An 18,272-nucleotide genomic window follows, 5' to 3' on the forward strand; every position below is an offset into this window, starting at 1 on the left:
CTACAGTATGTTCAACTCACTGGAGTCAGGCTGCAGTATCTTAAATGTAACTATGAGCTTAATTGATTTTCTTAACCAGGGATAACAAAAGGCATAAACCATAGGATTTAGACAGGAGTTAAAATAATACAACCAGAACACAAAGGCAGCAGATAAATAATTTTGCAAGTTTTCTTGGCCTGTAAGAGAAACACAGTAATATGGGCTGAGACATATTAGAAACAAAACTACAACAATACCAAGAGTCCTGGCTGCTTTCATTTCAGATTTCTTTGCAGTTACTTTCCCTGATTGTGTGACAGCTGCAATATGAGACCGCATGGCACGAGCCTGAGACACGCCACTACAAATATTCTCATATACAAAACAACAATAACCGTAATGGGAACAATAAAGGAAAAAGTGAGATCTACAAGTCCAGCAATGTCGTTAATGAAAACTACACATTCCCCAATGCAGGAGTGATACCTGCCGGGTTGTTGCAATGCATCCTTCAGGATCAGACTTTGAAAAATTACAGAGCACATCCAACACAGACAAATACACACCTGAACTCTTTTTTGTGTGATTTCACTGTAGTAATGCATAGGATGACAAATAGCCACATAGCGGTCAACAGATATGAGCACCATGGTTCCTACTGAAGCTGAAGCAATAACATATCCCAGATAATCATACAGTGTACACATGAGGTCACCGAGGAACCAGCAGCCGTCTACGAGCATAATTGAAAGGAACATGTAGAGGCCCATGAAGAAATCTGAGAAAGCCAGAGAGAGGATGAGGAGGTTGGTGGGGCTGTGGAGCTGCCTGGAGAGGAAGACCAGCATGAATTTATCATATTAATCATCATTCAGATGACAGCAGATCGAGCACATGACTGAAATATGATCAGATCACTACTTCTCGCAGTTTAAATGTCAATACTTTTTACCACTATTCATTAGTTTGATAAATTAATGAATGTCTACTTGAAGTGGGAGATAGAGATGATGACCAGCAGGTTAAGAGCTGTAGTGAGCAGAGAGCTGAAGAAAAGCATAATGTAAATCAGCATGGTGTCAAAGTGAGGACGTGTTGTCTTCTTGCAGGAGCTGTTGAGGAGTTGTGGAAAGCAGAGTTCAGTTTTCTCCCAGGTCCCCATCACCAGAGAGAGGAGAACCTGCTGAGCTCTGGCAGCTTTTTGATCAAAGCTTTCCGTCATACAACCATTTATCACCATTCTTCCAGCCCAGCCCTCCTTTCTCCTCACCTCTGCTGCTTTCTTCCACTCCATAGAGATTGAACTAGTCTGCCATCTTTGTTCATCCTCCTCAATGTTGATGACTTTGGTTTATGTTTATCTCCAGCTTTGGCTATTTGCCAGATGTCACAGGTCAAAGTTGGCTAAGCTCAAGTAGTAAATGTTGCTCTTTGTGAGAGTACATTCTTGACCTAATCTTTGTGCACTACCCAGCTGATAGAAAACCCAGGGCAATGTATGTAAAATTATCACAACACCTATCCCAGTCCAAAGTCAGCCTAAAGCTGTTGGTGAACCATTTGGAGTAGTGAGATGGTTTAGGGCACTGTTTTTACTTTGAGTGTTCGAAGTGTTTGAGATTAGAAGAATCTGAATTATTGCCTACATTTTATAATACATGAACAAGTCTGAAGATTTAACAACCTCTAACAGCTGGACCCAATGGGCCCTATTTAGACAGTCTATAGCGCTCTGTCTTAAGCATTGGACAGGTCTAAGTCCATTTTGCTAGTTAAATGATGGATAATCTGCAAGCAGGTGCAAAGAGGTGGTATTTCGATTCTGAATTAGTCATGCGTGTGTTTTGGGTGGTGTTACGCTTGGTCTAGGGAGCTGAGCCCAATATAAAGAACCAACAACTGAACATAGGGTAAGTTAGGAGAAAATACAATTTATTACAATAATACAACAGGTACAATATGTACAGTGACAGGTGCGATATGTACAAGTGATGAAGTGTGGCTTAAGGGTGAGCCCTGGCCTAAAACAACAAACAAAACCAATCTAACCTCTGGAGCCGGAAATCTACCAAATCCCTACAGAAAAGAAAAAAGAAACAGATGCGTGATCCTAACTCTCTAACCTAATAAAAAACAGGAGAAAACAGAAGTAAAGAAAAAGGCAGCTCACCCCTACTGCTTCCTAAGCACAAAGACACTTGCTCTGGTTTTACCCAGAGCACACTCACAAACTCTTCCGCACTCAGGCTAACAAACACACTCTAACTTAGTCGCACACAAATTTTCCACGGGACAATTTCACAGTTTCTCAGCTAGGTAGATGCTTTCACAATGACGATCCACCCGCATTGTCTGGCAGCATCGGCTTTTGTAGTCCCCACTTCCTGTATTGGCCAATCCCTCGCTGCCATGCCAGGTATGTAAAGTCAATGGGTGCGGGAGCCACATGATCTTCGAAGATCATATTATTGACCCGGGATTCAGACACAGCAATCTACAGATCAGAACTAGCTGATATTTTTAAGTGGTTTGAGGAACACAACCTATTATTAAACGTTAAGAAACCAAAATAATTAATCTTCGATCCAAGGTCAGTAGGTGACCACAGCCCTGTGCTGATTCACCAGGAGGAAATTGAACAAGTGTGTACTTTTAAATACTTAGGACTGTACTTGGATTCTCAGTTCAGATGGACGGATCAGGTAGAGCTTGTATGCTCAAAAATAAGTCAGCGTCTGCACTTTTTACGTAGACTAAGGCTACATGGTGTTAATAAGGAAATTATGCTGTTGTTCTATAGGGCTTCAATTGAATCACTTATAAGATACGGAATCACAACTTGGTTTGGTAACCTACCTGTAAAACAATCAGGAAAAAGGTATAGGGTACCAAATTGCAAGTTAAATAGATATAAATTGACCTTCATACCTACCTCTATTAAATTGTTAAATAGTACAAGATAGTGTGTGTACGCAGTAGGGCTTTGACTCTGAACTTCGTTATTCGAATATAATTCGAATATTTACAAAAATAGATATTCGAACGAATATTAGGCAGCCCTTAATATTCAAACTTGTTAATGGGCATTATTTTTTGTAAATGTGTTTGCTTGTCAATGTTGTTTTCAATTCAGATTCCGAGGCTTTTTCACACCTGGTGAAGTTGTGAATCGCGAGCTCATTAGCATGGCTTTTATTGATCTGGGCTCCTGTAGGTGACGTTAGCGTCCTGGTTAGTGCCTATTTTGTATACCAGAACAATGGCCGCGCCAACGCCTACAACAACTACGCCTAAGGAGTTTTAAATCTACACTCCAGACCATCTGAAAAGCAATGTGTGGCAGTACTTTGGGTTCCCAAAGGAGCAATGAAAATAACTAAAGACAAAGCGATATGTAAAATATGTAGGACCAAACTCACATACCATGCTAAGACCAGCAACTTGAGAGCCCACCTGGCAACACTATATCCCGGCAAGCTGGAAGAGGAGGAGGGATCCGACTTTTAATAAAAATTAAAAAAACAGTCGTGAGTGTGTTTTTTTTCTGAAAACATCATTGCCTGCCTATTGACATTGACTGATACACTGCCCTCTGGTGGACAGAACATATACAACTTAAGTTTGATACCAATATCGGTCTTACTGAAGGCATACATGGTCAAACTATCATTCATAAATATCATTCATAAATATTCGAATATATTTGAATATTAATATTAATAAACAAACTTTGAATATGATTTTTGGCCAAAAGTCAAAGCCCTAATATGCAGTGCCATCACAAAGGTGTTGCCAGACCTCCCAGCCTCAATCTTAGATATTTTAGGGGAAACGCTCCAATCATTGGGGCTAGAGACCACTGAGGATTTTCCCTTCATTCAGGAAGCTGATCTGCTTTCAACACTGAGACCAATTCAAGCAAGAAGACTGGTAGCGACCTGGAAAAAAACCCCCCAAAAAACAGTAAGTAATTTTGACAACCTTTTTTGAAGTAGGTCTGAAATCAATGTTGATTTCATTCTTTACAGCACAAACCAATGAAGGCCATAGCCAATCAGCGTTGTCTTCTCCATCTTTCTCAACATGCTCCTCAGTCAGTCTCTCCCCGTTGTCCACCCGCTGGATTACTGCTGCAGACTGGGTTGACGACTTCCAGATCCCATGGACAACCTTTCCTGAAGGCTTAATGCAGTGGTTAGAGAGGTGGAAAAGGCCAAGTCCTGACTACGTAGAGAAATGGTCAGGATTGTTGTTACTGAAAAAATGAAAGCCTGTGCCTCTCCTAGTACAAAAGCCTCCACAGAAGTTGCCAAAAAAATCATTGCAAAGTATCCACAGTCACTACAAGATGTCATAGCAGGTGATGTGGTTGGACTAGGATATAACTCACTAGTTAAGCAGTTACCCAAATTGAAAATGTGAAGCGGTCTTCAGCACCACGGATAAAGAAGCGCAAACGCCATTGAGTGAGACACCAGAAAGCCATCAGGAGAAGAAAGACAAAATAAAAGCACTCAGTGAACGGACTAACTTCAGCCCAGGCAATGCAGAAACTCTTATGAAGTGTACCTACTACTCCCAACGTAAAGTGATAAACAAGGGAACAGATCTGCAATCCCTCATGGAGGAGCGGCCTTTTTGTTCCAGGAGATTGGCATGACAGTTCATTTCCAAGAGCTTACTGGGGTATCACTAAAAGAGACTTTCCTCACCAATGTAGACAAAAAGGGAAAACGGCTTCTGGACTTCATGAGAACCACTTGTGCAGAGAAGAGCAAAATCGTTCTTCAGGCTGTCACAAAGCTGGAAATTCTGAGAGGACGACTGTAGGACTGCTCAGAAGATGTCAAGGATATGGTGCTCCTTCTTCTCTCCTACTTTGATGAAAAAGAGGAGAACCTCTTCCACTATGTTGAACAAACATGTCTGGCAAAAGAAGTACAAGTGGAAAGTTTGCCCGTGACACCATGCATCATTGTATGTGGTAAGTGTTGATAATCAGTTTTACCAAGCTAATGTTTTACATTACTATTACATGAAAACTGTCATGCACTGTCATGTTTTGAAGTGCTGCTTCAAAGCCTAGCAATGCTGGTAAGACTGCTTTTGGATGGTAATGGCTGATCTGCTATTCTACCTGTCTGTTCTTTGCAGGAATGTCTTGCTATGCCTTGAGACAGTCCATGCTGAGTGTAGTTGGCAAGGTCGTGAATGACCACATGCACAACTTCATCTCTGCCATCTGTTTGATGTTACGAACCTACTACTGCCTCAATATTCATTATCCCATGGATCTGGGCTCCACACTTGAGTTCCTTCAGAGGTAAATTAATGTTTTTTTGTTCTCTTTATTAATTGATGAAAACATTTGACTTCCTCATTTGGAAAAAAAATCTGTATTTTTAGTGTTTGTTATTATGTTCAAAGGTGTTTCTTCATGATCAATCCTGAGAGGGGCACAAAAGTTGAAACAAACAAGAACAAGAATCAGCTGTTGGTGAACCCAAAGGTCCTCACCCTCATCGCAGATCGTGCTGACCAGAATTGGAGAGGGACATATTAAAGATGGACCTATCCAACTGAACTGTTAAGGCTGACCTCTTGCACAGTGCCAGCTGTATGAACCCGTATGAAACAGTGTACACAAGGGCTGCAACTAATCATCATTTTCATAATCAATTAATCTGAGTATTATTGTCTTGATTAATTGATTATTGATTGAATGGTTTGGTCCATAACATGTCAGAAATAGTGATAATGTGCATCACTGTACTTTAACTGTTAACCATTGACACGCACAACATTATTCTTTGTTTTTGATCAACTTAAGGGTTAAAATAAGCAGTTTTTAGTTATGTTGAATTCATGTGAACTGACTCATTGTGCATTTTTTGTGGAATTATTAATGCCTATTGATTACATGAACAATAAGCAATAAGCAGCAATTTAGGTAGTTTTTGCCATTGCTGTTAGAGGCTGTACTTTCAGTTTCAATTTGTAGGTATTACTTGAACAATAAGATCAAGGCAGCAGCAATTTAGTGTACTTTTTATTCATTTATTTGTTGCCTTTTTTGTTAGAAGCTGCTCTTTCAGTTACTTTAAAACAATGTCAGGGTACTGACTTCGATTACACAATTGTAATTTCCATTTTTCAGTTTTTTACTTTTGGCTTCTTGTTTTTTTGCTATAAGAAGCAACTTTTCAGAGCATTTGGTCACTGGTTAATTTGAAGTTGGTTAGTTAAAGATGGTTTGTCTTTTTACTTGGTACTGTACAGTAAAGCCATTCAAGATGCAGTCAGACACCACAAAGGTCACAGTAGAAATGCTGTTGTGTCACAGGGAACATTGACTCCATGCAGTTTGTTTGATAGTGTTTATTTTGATTAAAAATTACTGTGAGGAAAGACGATGAAAAGAGGTGTGGTATCTGAACATCAGTGACTTGATTACAGTTTGAGTTGTGTTTTCCAGTTCTCCACTTGTAATATCTTTGGTGGTCATCTTTTCCTCTTGTGCCATCATCAGGTCAAGATTATAATTTGTCTGGGTTTTTGTTCCCAGAAGCAACCTTTCGGAAAACTCAGTAATTAGAAGTAATTATGGTACTAGCAGTAAGTTTTACCACAAACAAAAAAACATTTTTAACTGTGAAATTTACTGGCATACCGTTATGTTTTATTTGTTATCACTGTATGTTTTATGGTGAAATTCTGGCAACCACAGCTGCCAGTGAAATTTACAGTTCCTAAAAAGCATACCATAATATCTTATACATGGTCACCATATTTACTACGGTAGTTTACTGTTAAATAGTTTACATTATACCTGTTATTCTTACAGCAAATTACTGTAAATGCAATAGGTTGATGATGAATCATTTTTTTAAAAAGTAGTTTGCTGTTAATAACACCATTTTCAACCTTGAAATTTACAGTTGTATAAAACCATACTGTGATGTGTTATACATGGTCAGCATATATTTTACGGTAAAATTCTGGAAAACACAGCTGCCAGTATTTTACCGTAGAATATACAGATTTATTTTTACAGTGAGCAACCTGATAAGCTGCCTGAGCTGGCAAGCTCTGAAGGAGACAGCTCTGGGCAGAGGCCAGAAACCTATGAGTAATATCAGGCTGGCTTGTTTTACAGTCAGTGGTCACAGTGCATCATTTTGAAAGCTGGGATAACTTTCCATCTCTCCTATTAGATAACATCCCTTTAAATTTTTCTGAAATGCAGGTCTGACTCTAATTCAGAATTTCTAGCTGACCATAAGCAGCTGAGCAGTGGCTCCTGTTCTCCACTCTGCCCAGCCCTCCACACAATCCTCCGCAAACATGTTTTTTTTTTTTTTTTTTTGATAGAGAGCCTGCTGGCAAAACTTAATTATTGTAATTTTAAGTTTTTGTTAGTGTTCACATACAAAATGGCTGCACTGAAGACTGAGCCGTGCATCACCACTGATGACAAAGTACCTGCTAATGTCTGTAGGTTACAGTCTTCAGTCATGTATAAAATAAGGTGCACTTTCAGACAAGATTCTTCCAATTTGGATATTAACAATTGACATATACGACTACAAGTTGGGAATGAAAACCTGCATTTTTTACTTGAAATTCCACCCTGCTTGATACAATGCCATCACAACAAAAACAGGTTACAGTCCTGATGTTTACAGACTACACAGTAAATCCATGAGATACTGCTTTGAAAGAAAATTACAAAACAAATAACAAACCTTAAGTAGGTTCTCTGGTCTCCACTCAGTGGCTTCACTCAGTCATTATTCAAGAATATCATATTCTAATATCATATAATATCAAGCAATGTAAACACATAGATAAGATTAGCAGCATTTAACAACTTTACTGTCATATTATTTCTCCATGACAGAGTACATTTATCATTCATGCTGAGAGCCTAATTTCAGGCCCATGCAGAGTTTTTTCTACAGTATGTTCAACTCACTGGAGTCAGGCTGCAGTATCTTAAATGTAACTATGAGCTTAATTGATTTTCTTAACCAGGGATAACAAAAGGCATAAACCATAGGATTTAGACAGGAGTTAAAATAATACAACCAGAACACAAAGGCAGCAGATAAATAATTTAGCAAGTTTTCTTGGCCTGTAAGAGAAACACAGTAATATGGGCTGAGACATATTAGAAACAAAACTACAACAATACCAAGAGTCCTGGCTGCTTTCATTTCAGATTTCTTTGCAGTTACTTTCCCTGATTGTGTGACAGCTGCAATATGAGACCGCATGGCACGAGCCTGAGACACAGCCACTACAAATATTCTCATATACAAAACAACAATAACCGTAATGGGAACAATAAAGGAAAAAGTGAGATCTACAAGTCCAGCAATGTCGTTAATGAAAACTACACATTCCCCAATGCAGGAGTGATACCTTCCGGGTTGTTGCAATGCATCCTTCAGGATCAGACTTTGAAAAATTACAGAGCACATCCAACACAGACAAATACACACCTGAACTCTTTTTTGTGTGATTTCACTGTAGTAATGCATAGGATGACAAATAGCCACATAGCGGTCAACAGATATGAGCACCATGGTTCCTACTGAAGCTGAAGCAATAACATATCCCAGATAATCATACAGTGTACACATGAGGTCACCGAGGAACCAGCAGCCGTCTACGAGCATAATTGAAAGGAACATGTAGAGGCCCATGAAGAAATCTGAGAAAGCCAGAGAGAGGATGAGGAGGTTGGTGGGGCTGTGGAGCTGCCTGGAGAGGAAGACCAGCATGAATTTATCATATTAATCATCATTCAGATGACAGCAGATCGAGCACATGACTGAAATATGATCAGATCACTACTTCTCGCAGTTTAAATGTCAATACTTTTTACCACTATTCATTAGTTTGATAAATTAATGAATGTCTACTTGAAGTGGGAGATAGAGATGATGACCAGCAGGTTAAGAGCTGTAGTGAGCAGAGAGCTGAAGAAAAGCATAATGTAAATCAGCATGGTGTCAAAGTGAGGACGTGTTGTCTTCTTGCAGGAGCTGTTGAGGAGTTGTGGAAAGCAGAGTTCAGTTTTCTCCCAGGTCCCCATCACCAGAGAGAGGAGAACCTGCTGAGCTCTGGCAGCTTTATGATCAAAGCTTTCCGTCATACAACCATTTATTACCATTCTTCCAGCCCAGCCCTTCTTTCTCCTCACCTCTGCTGCTTTCTTCCACTCCATAGAGATTGAACTAGTCTGCCATCTTTGTTCATCCTCCTCAATGTTGATGACTTTGGTTTATGTTTATCTCCAGCTTTGGCTATTTGCCAGATGTCACAGGTCAAAGTTGGCTAAGCTCAAGTAGTAAATGTTGCTCTTTGTGAGAGTACATTCTTGACCTAATCTTTGTGCACTACCCAGCTGATAGAAAACCCAGGGCAATGTATGTAAAATTATCACAAACACCTATCCCAGTCCAAAGTCAGCCTAAAGCTGTTGGTGAACCATTTGGAGTAGTGAGATGGTTTAGGGCACTGTTTTTACGTTGAGTGTTTGAAGTGTTTGAGATTAGAAGAATCTGAATTATTGCCTACATTTTATAATACATGAACAAGTCTGAAGATTTAACAACCTCTAACAGCTGGACCCAATGGGCCCTATTTAGACAGTCTATAGCGCTCTGTCTTAAGCATTGGACAGGTCTAAGTCCATTTTGCTAGTTAAATGATGGATAATCTGCAAGCAGGTGCAAAGAGGTGGTATTTCGATTCTGAATTAGTCATGCGTGTGTTTTGGGTGGTGTTACGCTTGGTCTAGGGAGCTGAGCCCAATATAAAGAACCAACAACTGAACATAGGGTAAGTTAGGAGAAAATACAATTTATTACAATAATACAACAGGTACAATATGTACAGTGACAGGTGCGATATGTACAAGTGATGAAGTGTGGCTTAAGGGTGAGCCCTGGCCTAAAACAACAAACAAAACCAATCTAACCTCTGGAGCCGGAAATCTACCAAATCCCTACAGAAAAGAAAAAAGAAACAGATGCGTGATCCTAACTCTCTAACCTAATAAAAAAACAGGAGAAAACAGAAGTAAAGAAAAAGGCAGCTCACCCCTACTGCTTCCCTAAGCACAAAGACACTTGCTCTGGTTTTACCCAGAGCACACTCACAAACTCTTCCGCACTCAGGCTAACAAACACACTCTAACTTAGTCGCACACAAATTTTCCACGGACAATTTCACAGTTTCTCAGCTAGGTAGATGCTTTCACAATGACGATCCACCCGCATTGTCTGGCAGCATCGGCTTTTGTAGTCCCCACTTCCTGTATTGGCCAATCCCTCGCTGCTATGCCAGGGATGTAAAGCCAATGGGGTGCGGGAGCCACATGATCTTCGAAGATCATATTATTGACCCGGGATTCAGACACAGCAATCTACAGATCAGAACTAGCTGATATTTTTAAGTGGTTTGAGGAACACAACCTATTATTAAACGTTAAGAAACCAAAATAATTAATCTTCGATCCAAGGTCAGTAGGTGACCACAGCCCTGTGCTGATTCACCAGGAGGAAATTGAACAAGTGTGTACTTTTAAATACTTAGGACTGTACTTGGATTCTCAGTTCAGATGGACGGATCAGGTAGAGCTTGTATGCTCAAAAATAAGTCAGCGTCTGCACTTTTTACGTAGATTAAGGCTACATGGTGTTAATAAGGAAATTATGCTGTTGTTCTATAGGGCTTCAATTGAATCACTTATAAGATACGGAATCACAACTTGGTTTGGTAACCTACCTGTAAAACAATCAGGAAAAAGGTATAGGGTACCAAATTGCAAATTAAATAGATATAAATTGACCTTCATACCTACCTCTATTAAATTATTAAATAGTACAAGATAGTGTGTGTACGCAGTAGGGCTTTGACTCTGAACTTCGTTATTCGAATATAATTCGAATATTTACAAAAATAGATATTCGAACGAATATTAGGCAGCCCTTAATATTCAAACCTGTTAATGGGCATTATTTTTTTGAATGTGTTTGCTTGTCAACGTTGTTTTCAATTCAGATTCCGAGGCTTTTTCACACCTGGTGAAGTTGTGAATCGCGAGCTCATTAGCAAGGCTTTTATTGATCTGGGCTCCTGTAGGTGACGTTAGCGTCCTGGTTAGTGCCTATTTTGTATACCAGAACAATGGCCGCGCCAACGCCTACAACAGCTACGCCTAAGGAGTTTTAAATCTACACTCCAGACCATCTGAAAAGCAATGTGTGGCAGTACTTTGGGTTCCCAAAGGAGCAATGAAAACAACTAAAGACAAAGCGATATGTAAAATATGTAGGACCAAACTCACATACCATGCTAAGACCAGCAACTTGAGAGCCCACCTGGCAACACTATATCCCGGCAAGCTGGAAGAGGAGGAGGGATCCGACTTTTAATTAAAATAAAAAAAACAGTCGTGAGTGTGATTTTTTTCTGAAAACATCATTGCCTGCCTATTGACATTGACTGATACACTGCCCTCTGGTGGACAGAACATATACAACTTAAGTTTGATACCAATATCGGTCTTACTGAAGGCATACATGGTCAAACTATCATTCATAAATATCATTCATAAATATTCGAATATATTTGAATATTAATATTAATAAACAAACTTTGAATATGATTTTGGCCAAAAGTCAAAGCCCTAATATGCAGTGCCATCACAAAGGTGTTGCCAGACCTCCCAGCCTTAATCTTAGATATTTTAGGGGAAACGCTCCAATCATTGGGGCTAGAGACCACTGAGGATTTTCCCTTCATTCAGGAAGCTGATCTGCTTTCAACACTGAGACCAATTCAAGCAAGAAGACTGGTAGCGACCTGGAAAAAAACCCCCCAAAAAACAGTAAGTAATTTTGACAACCTTTTTTGAAGTAGGTCTGAAATCAATGTTGATTTCATTCTTTACAGCACAAACCAATGAAGGCCATAGCCAATCAGCGTTGTCTTCTCCATCTTTCTCAACATGCTCCTCAGTCAGTCTCTCCCCGTTGTCCACCCGCTGGATTACTGCTGCAGACTGGGTTGACGACTTCCAGATCCCATGGACAACCTTTCCTGAAGGCTTAATGCAGTGGTTAGAGAGGTGGAAAAGGCCAAGTCCTGACTACGTAGAGAAATGGTCAGGATTGTTGTTACTGAAAAAATGAAAGCCTGTGCCTCTCCTAGTACAAAAGCCTCCACAGAAGTTGCCAAAAAAATCATTGCAAAGTATCCACAGTCACTACAAGATGTCATAGCAGGTGATGTGGTTGGACTAGGATATAACTCACTAGTTAAGCAGTTACCCAAATTGAAAATGTGAAGCGGTCTTCAGCACCACGGATAAAGAAGCGCAAACGCCATTGAGTGAGACACCAGAAAGCCATCAGGAGAAGAAAGACAAAATAAAAGCACTCAGTGAACGGACTAACTTCAGCCCAGGCAATGCAGAAACTCTTATGAAGTGTACCTACTACTCCCAACGTAAAGTGATAAACAAGGGAACAGATCTGCAATCCCTCATGGAGGAGCGGCCTTTTTTGTTCCAGGAGATTGGCATGACAGTTCATTTCCAAGAGCTTACTGGGGTATCACTAAAAGAGACTTTCCTCACCAATGTAGACAAAAAGGGAAAACGGCTTCTGGACTTCATGAGAACCACTTGTGCAGAGAAGAGCAAAATCGTTCTTCAGGCTGTCACAAAGCTGGAAATTCTGAGAGGACGACTGTAGGACTGCTCAGAAGATGTCAAGGATATGGTGCTCCTTCTTCTCTCCTACTTTGATGAAAAGAGGAGAACCTCTTCCACTATGTTGAACAAACATGTCTGGCAAAAGAAGTACAAGTGGAAAGTTTGCCCGTGACACCATGCATCATTGTATGTGGTAAGTGTTGATAATCAGTTTTACCAAGCTAATGTTTTACATTACTATTACATGAAAACTGTCATGCACTGTCATGTTTTGAAGTGCTGCTTCAAAGCCTAGCAATGCTGGTAAGACTGCTTTTGGATGGTAATGGCTGATCTGCTATTCTACCTGTCTGTTCTTTGCAGGAATGTCTTGCTATGCCTTGAGACAGTCCATGCTGAGTGTAGTTGGCAAGGTCGTGAATGACCACATGCACAACTTCATCTCTGCCATCTGTTTGATGTTACGAACCTACTACTGCCTCAATATTCATTATCCCATGGATCTGGGCTCCACACTTGAGTTCCTTCAGAGGTAAATTAATGTTTTTTTGTTCTCTTTATTAATTGATGAAAACATTTGACTTCCTCATTTGGAAAAAAAATCTGTATTTTTAGTGTTTGTTATTATGTTCAAAGGTGTTTCTTCATGATCAATCCTGAGAGGGGCACAAAAGTTGAAACAAACAAGAACAAGAATCAGCTGTTGGTGAACCCAAAGGTCCTCACCCTCATCGCAGATCGTGCTGACCAGAATTGGAGAGGGACATATTAAAGATGGACCTATCCAACTGAACTGTTAAGGCTGACCTCTTGCACAGTGCCAGCTGTATGAACCCGTATGAAACAGTGTACACAAGGGCTGCAACTAATCATCATTTTCATAATCAATTAATCTGAGTATTATTGTCTTGATTAATTGATTATTGATTGAATGGTTTGGTCCATAACATGTCAGAAATAGTGATAATGTGCATCACTGTACTTTAACTGTTAACCATTGACACGCACAACATTATTCTTTGTTTTTGATCAACTTAAGGGTTAAAATAAGCAGTTTTTAGTTATGTTGAATTCATGTGAACTGACTCATTGTGCATTTTTTGTGGAATTATTAATGCCTATTGATTACATGAACAATAAGCAATAAGCAGCAATTTAGGTAGTTTTTGCCATTGCTGTTAGAGGCTGTACTTTCAGTTTCAATTTGTAGGTATTACTTGAACAATAAGATCAAGGCAGCAGCAATTTAGTGTACTTTTTATTCATTTATTTGTTGCCTTTTTTGTTAGAAGCTGCTCTTTCAGTTACTTTAAAACAATGTCAGGGTACTGACTTCGATTACACAATTGTAATTTCCATTTTTCAGTTTTTTACTTTTGGCTTCTTGTTTTTTTGCTATAAGAAGCAACTTTTCAGAGCATTTGGTCACTGGTTAATTTGAAGTTGGTTAGTTAAAGATGGTTTGTCTTTTTACTTGGTACTGTACAGTAAAGCCATTCAAGATGCAGTCAGACACCACAAAGGTCACAGTAGAAATGCTGTTGTGTCACAGGGAACATTGACTCCATGCAGTTTGTTTGATAGTGTTTATTTTGATTAAAAATTACTGTGAGGAAAGACGATGAAAAGAGGTGTGGTATCTGAACATCAGTGACTTGATTACAGTTTGAGTTGTGTTTTCCAGTTCTCCACTTGTAATATCTTTGGTGGTCATCTTTTCCTCTTGTGCCATCATCAGGTCAAGATTATAATTTGTCTGGGTTTTTGTTCCCAGAAGCAACCTTTCGGAAAACTCAGTAATTAGAAGTAATTATGGTACTAGCAGTAAGTTTTACCACAAACAAAAAAACATTTTTAACTGTGAAATTTACTGGCATACCGTTATGTTTTATTTGTTATCACTGTATGTTTTATGGTGAAATTCTGGCAACCACAGCTGCCAGTGAAATTTACAGTTCCTAAAAAGCATACCATAATATCTTATACATGGTCACCATATTTACTACGGTAGTTTACTGTTAAATAGTTTACATTATACCTGTTATTCTTACAGCAAATTACTGTAAATGCAATAGGTTGATGATGAATCATTTTTTTAAAAAGTAGTTTGCTGTTAATAACACCATTTTCAACCTTGAAATTTACAGTTGTATAAAACCATACTGTGATGTGTTATACATGGTCAGCATATATTTTACGGTAAAATTCTGGAAAACACAGCTGCCAGTATTTTACCGTAGAATATACAGATTTATTTTTACAGTGAGCAACCTGATAAGCTGCCTGAGCTGGCAAGCTCTGAAGGAGACAGCTCTGGGCAGAGGCCAGAAACCTATGAGTAATATCAGGCTGGCTTGTTTTACAGTCAGTGGTCACAGTGCATCATTTTGAAAGCTGGGATAACTTTCCATCTCTCCTATTAGATAACATCCCTTTAAATTTTTCTGAAATGCAGGTCTGACTCTAATTCAGAATTTCTAGCTGACCATAAGCAGCTGAGCAGTGGCTCCTGTTCTCCACTCTGCCCAGCCCTCCACACAATCCTCCGCAAACATGTTTTTTTTTTTTTTTTTTGATAGAGAGCCTGCTGGCAAAACTTAATTATTGTAATTTTAAGTTTTTGTTAGTGTTCACATACAAAATGGCTGCACTGAAGACTGAGCCGTGCATCACCACTGATGACAAAGTACCTGCTAATGTCTGTAGGTTACAGTCTTCAGTCATGTATAAAATAAGGTGCACTTTCAGACAAGATTCTTCCAATTTGGATATTAACAATTGACATATACGACTACAAGTTGGGAATGAAAACCTGCATTTTTTACTTGAAATTCCACCCTGCTTGATACAATGCCATCACAACAAAAACAGGTTACAGTCCTGATGTTTACAGACTACACAGTAAATCCATGAGATACTGCTTTGAAAGAAAATTACAAAACAAATAACAAACCTTAAGTAGGTTCTCTGGTCTCCACTCAGTGGCTTCACTCAGTCATTATTCAAGAATATCATATTCTAATATCATATAATATCAAGCAATGTAAACACATAGATAAGATTAGCAGCATTTAACAACTTTACTGTCATATTATTTCTCCATGACAGAGTACATTTATCATTCATGCTGAGAGCCTAATTTCAGGCCCATGCAGAGTTTTCCTACAGTATGTTCAACTCACTGGAGTCAGGCTGCAGTATCTTAAATGTAACTATGAGCTTAATTGATTTTCTTAACCAGGGATAACAAAAGGCATAAACCATAGGATTTAGACAGGAGTTAAAATAATACAACCAGAACACAAAGGCAGCAGATAAATAATTTTGCAAGTTTTCTTGGCCTGTAAGAGAAACACAGTAATATGGGCTGAGACATATTAGAAACAAAACTACAACAATACCAAGAGTCCTGGCTGCTTTCATTTCAGATTTCTTTGCAGTTACTTTCCCTGATTGTGTGACAGCTGCAATATGAGACCGCATGGCACGAGCCTGAGACACAGCCACTACAAATATTCTCATATACAAAACAACAATAACCGTAATGGGAACAATAAAGGAAAAAGTGAGATCTACAAGTCCAGCAATGTCGTTAATGAAAACTACACATTCCCCAATGCAGGAGTGATACCTGCCGGGTTGTTGCAATGCATCCTTCAGGATCAGACTTTGAAAAATTACAGAGCACATCCAACACAGACAAATACACACCTGAACTCTTTTTTGTGTGATTTCACTGTAGTAATGCATAGGATGACAAATAGCCACATAGCGGTCAACAGATATGAGCACCATGGTTCCTACTGAAGCTGAAGCAATAACATATCCCAGATAATCATACAGTGTACACATGAGGTCACCGAGGAACCAGCAGCCGTCTACGAGCATAATTGAAAGGAACATGTAGAGGCCCATGAAGAAATCTGAGAAAGCCAGAGAGAGGATGAGGAGGTTGGTGGGGCTGTGGAGCTGCCTGGAGAGGAAGACCAGCATGAATTTATCATATTAATCATCATTCAGATGACAGCAGATCGAGCACATGACTGAAATATGATCAGATCACTACTTCTCGCAGTTTAAATGTCAATACTTTTTACCACTATTCATTAGTTTGATAAATTAATGAATGTCTACTTGAAGTGGGAGATAGAGATGATGACCAGCAGGTTAAGAGCTGTAGTGAGCAGAGAGCTGAAGAAAAGCATAATGTAAATCAGCATGGTGTCAAAGTGAGGACGTGTTGTCTTCTTGCAGGAGCTGTTGAGGAGTTGTGGAAAGCAGAGTTCAGTTTTCTCCCAGGTCCCCATCACCAGAGAGAGGAGAACCTGCTGAGCTCTGGCAGCTTTTTGATCAAAGCTTTCCGTCATACAACCATTTATCACCATTCTTCCAGCCCAGCCCTCCTTTCTCCTCACCTCTGCTGCTTTCTTCCACTCCATAGAGATTGAACTAGTCTGCCATCTTTGTTCATCCTCCTCAATGTTGATGACTTTGGTTTATGTTTATCTCCAGCTTTGGCTATTTGCCAGATGTCACAGGTCAAAGTTGGCTAACTCAAGTAGTAAATGTTGCTCTTTGTGAGAGTACATTCTTGACCTAATCTTTGTGCACTACCCAGCTGATAGAAAACCCAGGGCAATGTATGTAAAATTATCACAAACACCTATCCCAGTCCAAAGTCAGCCTAAAGCTGTTGGTGAACCATTTGGAGTAGTGAGATGGTTTAGGGCACTGTTTTTACTTTGAGTGTTCGAAGTGTTTGAGATTAGAAGAATCTGAATTATTGCCTACATTTTATAATACATGAACAAGTCTGAAGATTTAACAACCTCTAACAGCTGGACCCAATGGGCCCTATTTAGACAGTCTATAGCGCTCTGTCTTAAGCATTGGACAGGTCTAAGTCCATTTTGCTAGTTAAATGATGGATAATCTGCAAGCAGGTGCAAAGAGGTGGTATTTCGATTCTGAATTAGTCATGCGTGTGTTTTGGGTGGTGTTACGCTTGGTCTAGGGAGCTGAGCCCAATATAAAGAACCAACAACTGAACATAGGGTAAGTTAGGAGAAAATACAATTTATTACAATAATACAACAGGTACAATATGTACAGTGACAGGTGCGATATGTACAAGTGATGAAGTGTGGCTTAAGGGTGAGCCCTGGCCTAAAACAACAAACAAAACCAATCTAACCTCTGGAGCCGGAAATCTACCAAATCCCTACAGAAAAGAAAAAAGAAACAGATGCGTGATCCTAACTCTCTAACCTAATAAAAAACAGGAGAAAACAGAAGTAAAGAAAAAGGCAGCTCACCCCTACTGCTTCCCTAAGCACAAAGACACTTGCTCTGGTTTTACCCAGAGCACACTCACAAACTCTTCCGCACTCAGGCTAACAAACACACTCTAACTTAGTCGCACACAAATTTTCCACGGACAATTTCACAGTTTCTCAGCTAGGTAGATGCTTTCACAATGACGATCCACCCGCATTGTCTGGCAGCATCGGCTTTTGTAGTCCCCACTTCCTGTATTGGCCAATCCCTCGCTGCCATGCCA

At 39.5% G+C, this 18,272-nt stretch overlaps 2 protein-coding genes and 1 pseudogene across 2 annotated transcripts; all 3 read right to left on the reverse strand.

Moving 5' to 3' along the window:
• On the reverse strand, positions 1–1,144 carry LOC115588508 (trace amine-associated receptor 13c-like; annotated as a pseudogene).
• Positions 1,145–7,937: 6,793 nt separating this feature from the next.
• Positions 7,938–9,082, reverse strand: LOC115588533 (trace amine-associated receptor 13c-like). The gene is made up of 2 exons (XM_030429190.1): positions 8,910–9,082; positions 7,938–8,748 (listed from the first exon to the last, which is right to left on the reverse strand). Exons 1-2 carry the CDS (start codon positions 9,080–9,082, stop codon positions 7,938–7,940), a joined length of 984 nt encoding a protein of 327 aa, XP_030285050.1.
• A 6,792-nt stretch (positions 9,083–15,874) lies between these two features.
• Positions 15,875–17,019, reverse strand: LOC115588536 (trace amine-associated receptor 13c-like). The gene is made up of 2 exons (XM_030429191.1): positions 16,847–17,019; positions 15,875–16,685 (listed from the first exon to the last, which is right to left on the reverse strand). The coding sequence occupies exons 1-2, from the start codon at positions 17,017–17,019 to the stop codon at positions 15,875–15,877; spliced, it is 984 nt and encodes a 327-aa protein (XP_030285051.1).
• Between the last annotated feature and the right edge of the window lie 1,253 nt (positions 17,020–18,272).

Source organism: Sparus aurata, chromosome 9 (assembly GCF_900880675.1).
Source record: "Sparus aurata chromosome 9, fSpaAur1.1, whole genome shotgun sequence".
In the NCBI taxonomy this organism is placed as follows: domain Eukaryota; kingdom Metazoa; phylum Chordata; class Actinopteri; order Spariformes; family Sparidae; genus Sparus; species Sparus aurata.

What these genes read in the sequence shown, in the direction of transcription:
- LOC115588536 (XM_030429191.1), bottom strand. Translation starts at nt 17,019, where the DNA reads ATGGGGACCTGGGAGAAAACTGAACTCTGCTTTCCACAACTCCTCAAC. An exon ending in ATCTCTATCTCCCACTTCAA is followed by an intron (nt 16,686 to 16,846) that starts GTAGACATTCAT and finishes CTTCCTCTCCAG; the next exon opens with GCAGCTCCACAGCCCCACCA.
- LOC115588533 (XM_030429190.1), bottom strand. Translation starts at nt 9,082, where the DNA reads ATGGGGACCTGGGAGAAAACTGAACTCTGCTTTCCACAACTCCTCAAC. An exon ending in ATCTCTATCTCCCACTTCAA is followed by an intron (nt 8,749 to 8,909) that starts GTAGACATTCAT and finishes CTTCCTCTCCAG; the next exon opens with GCAGCTCCACAGCCCCACCA.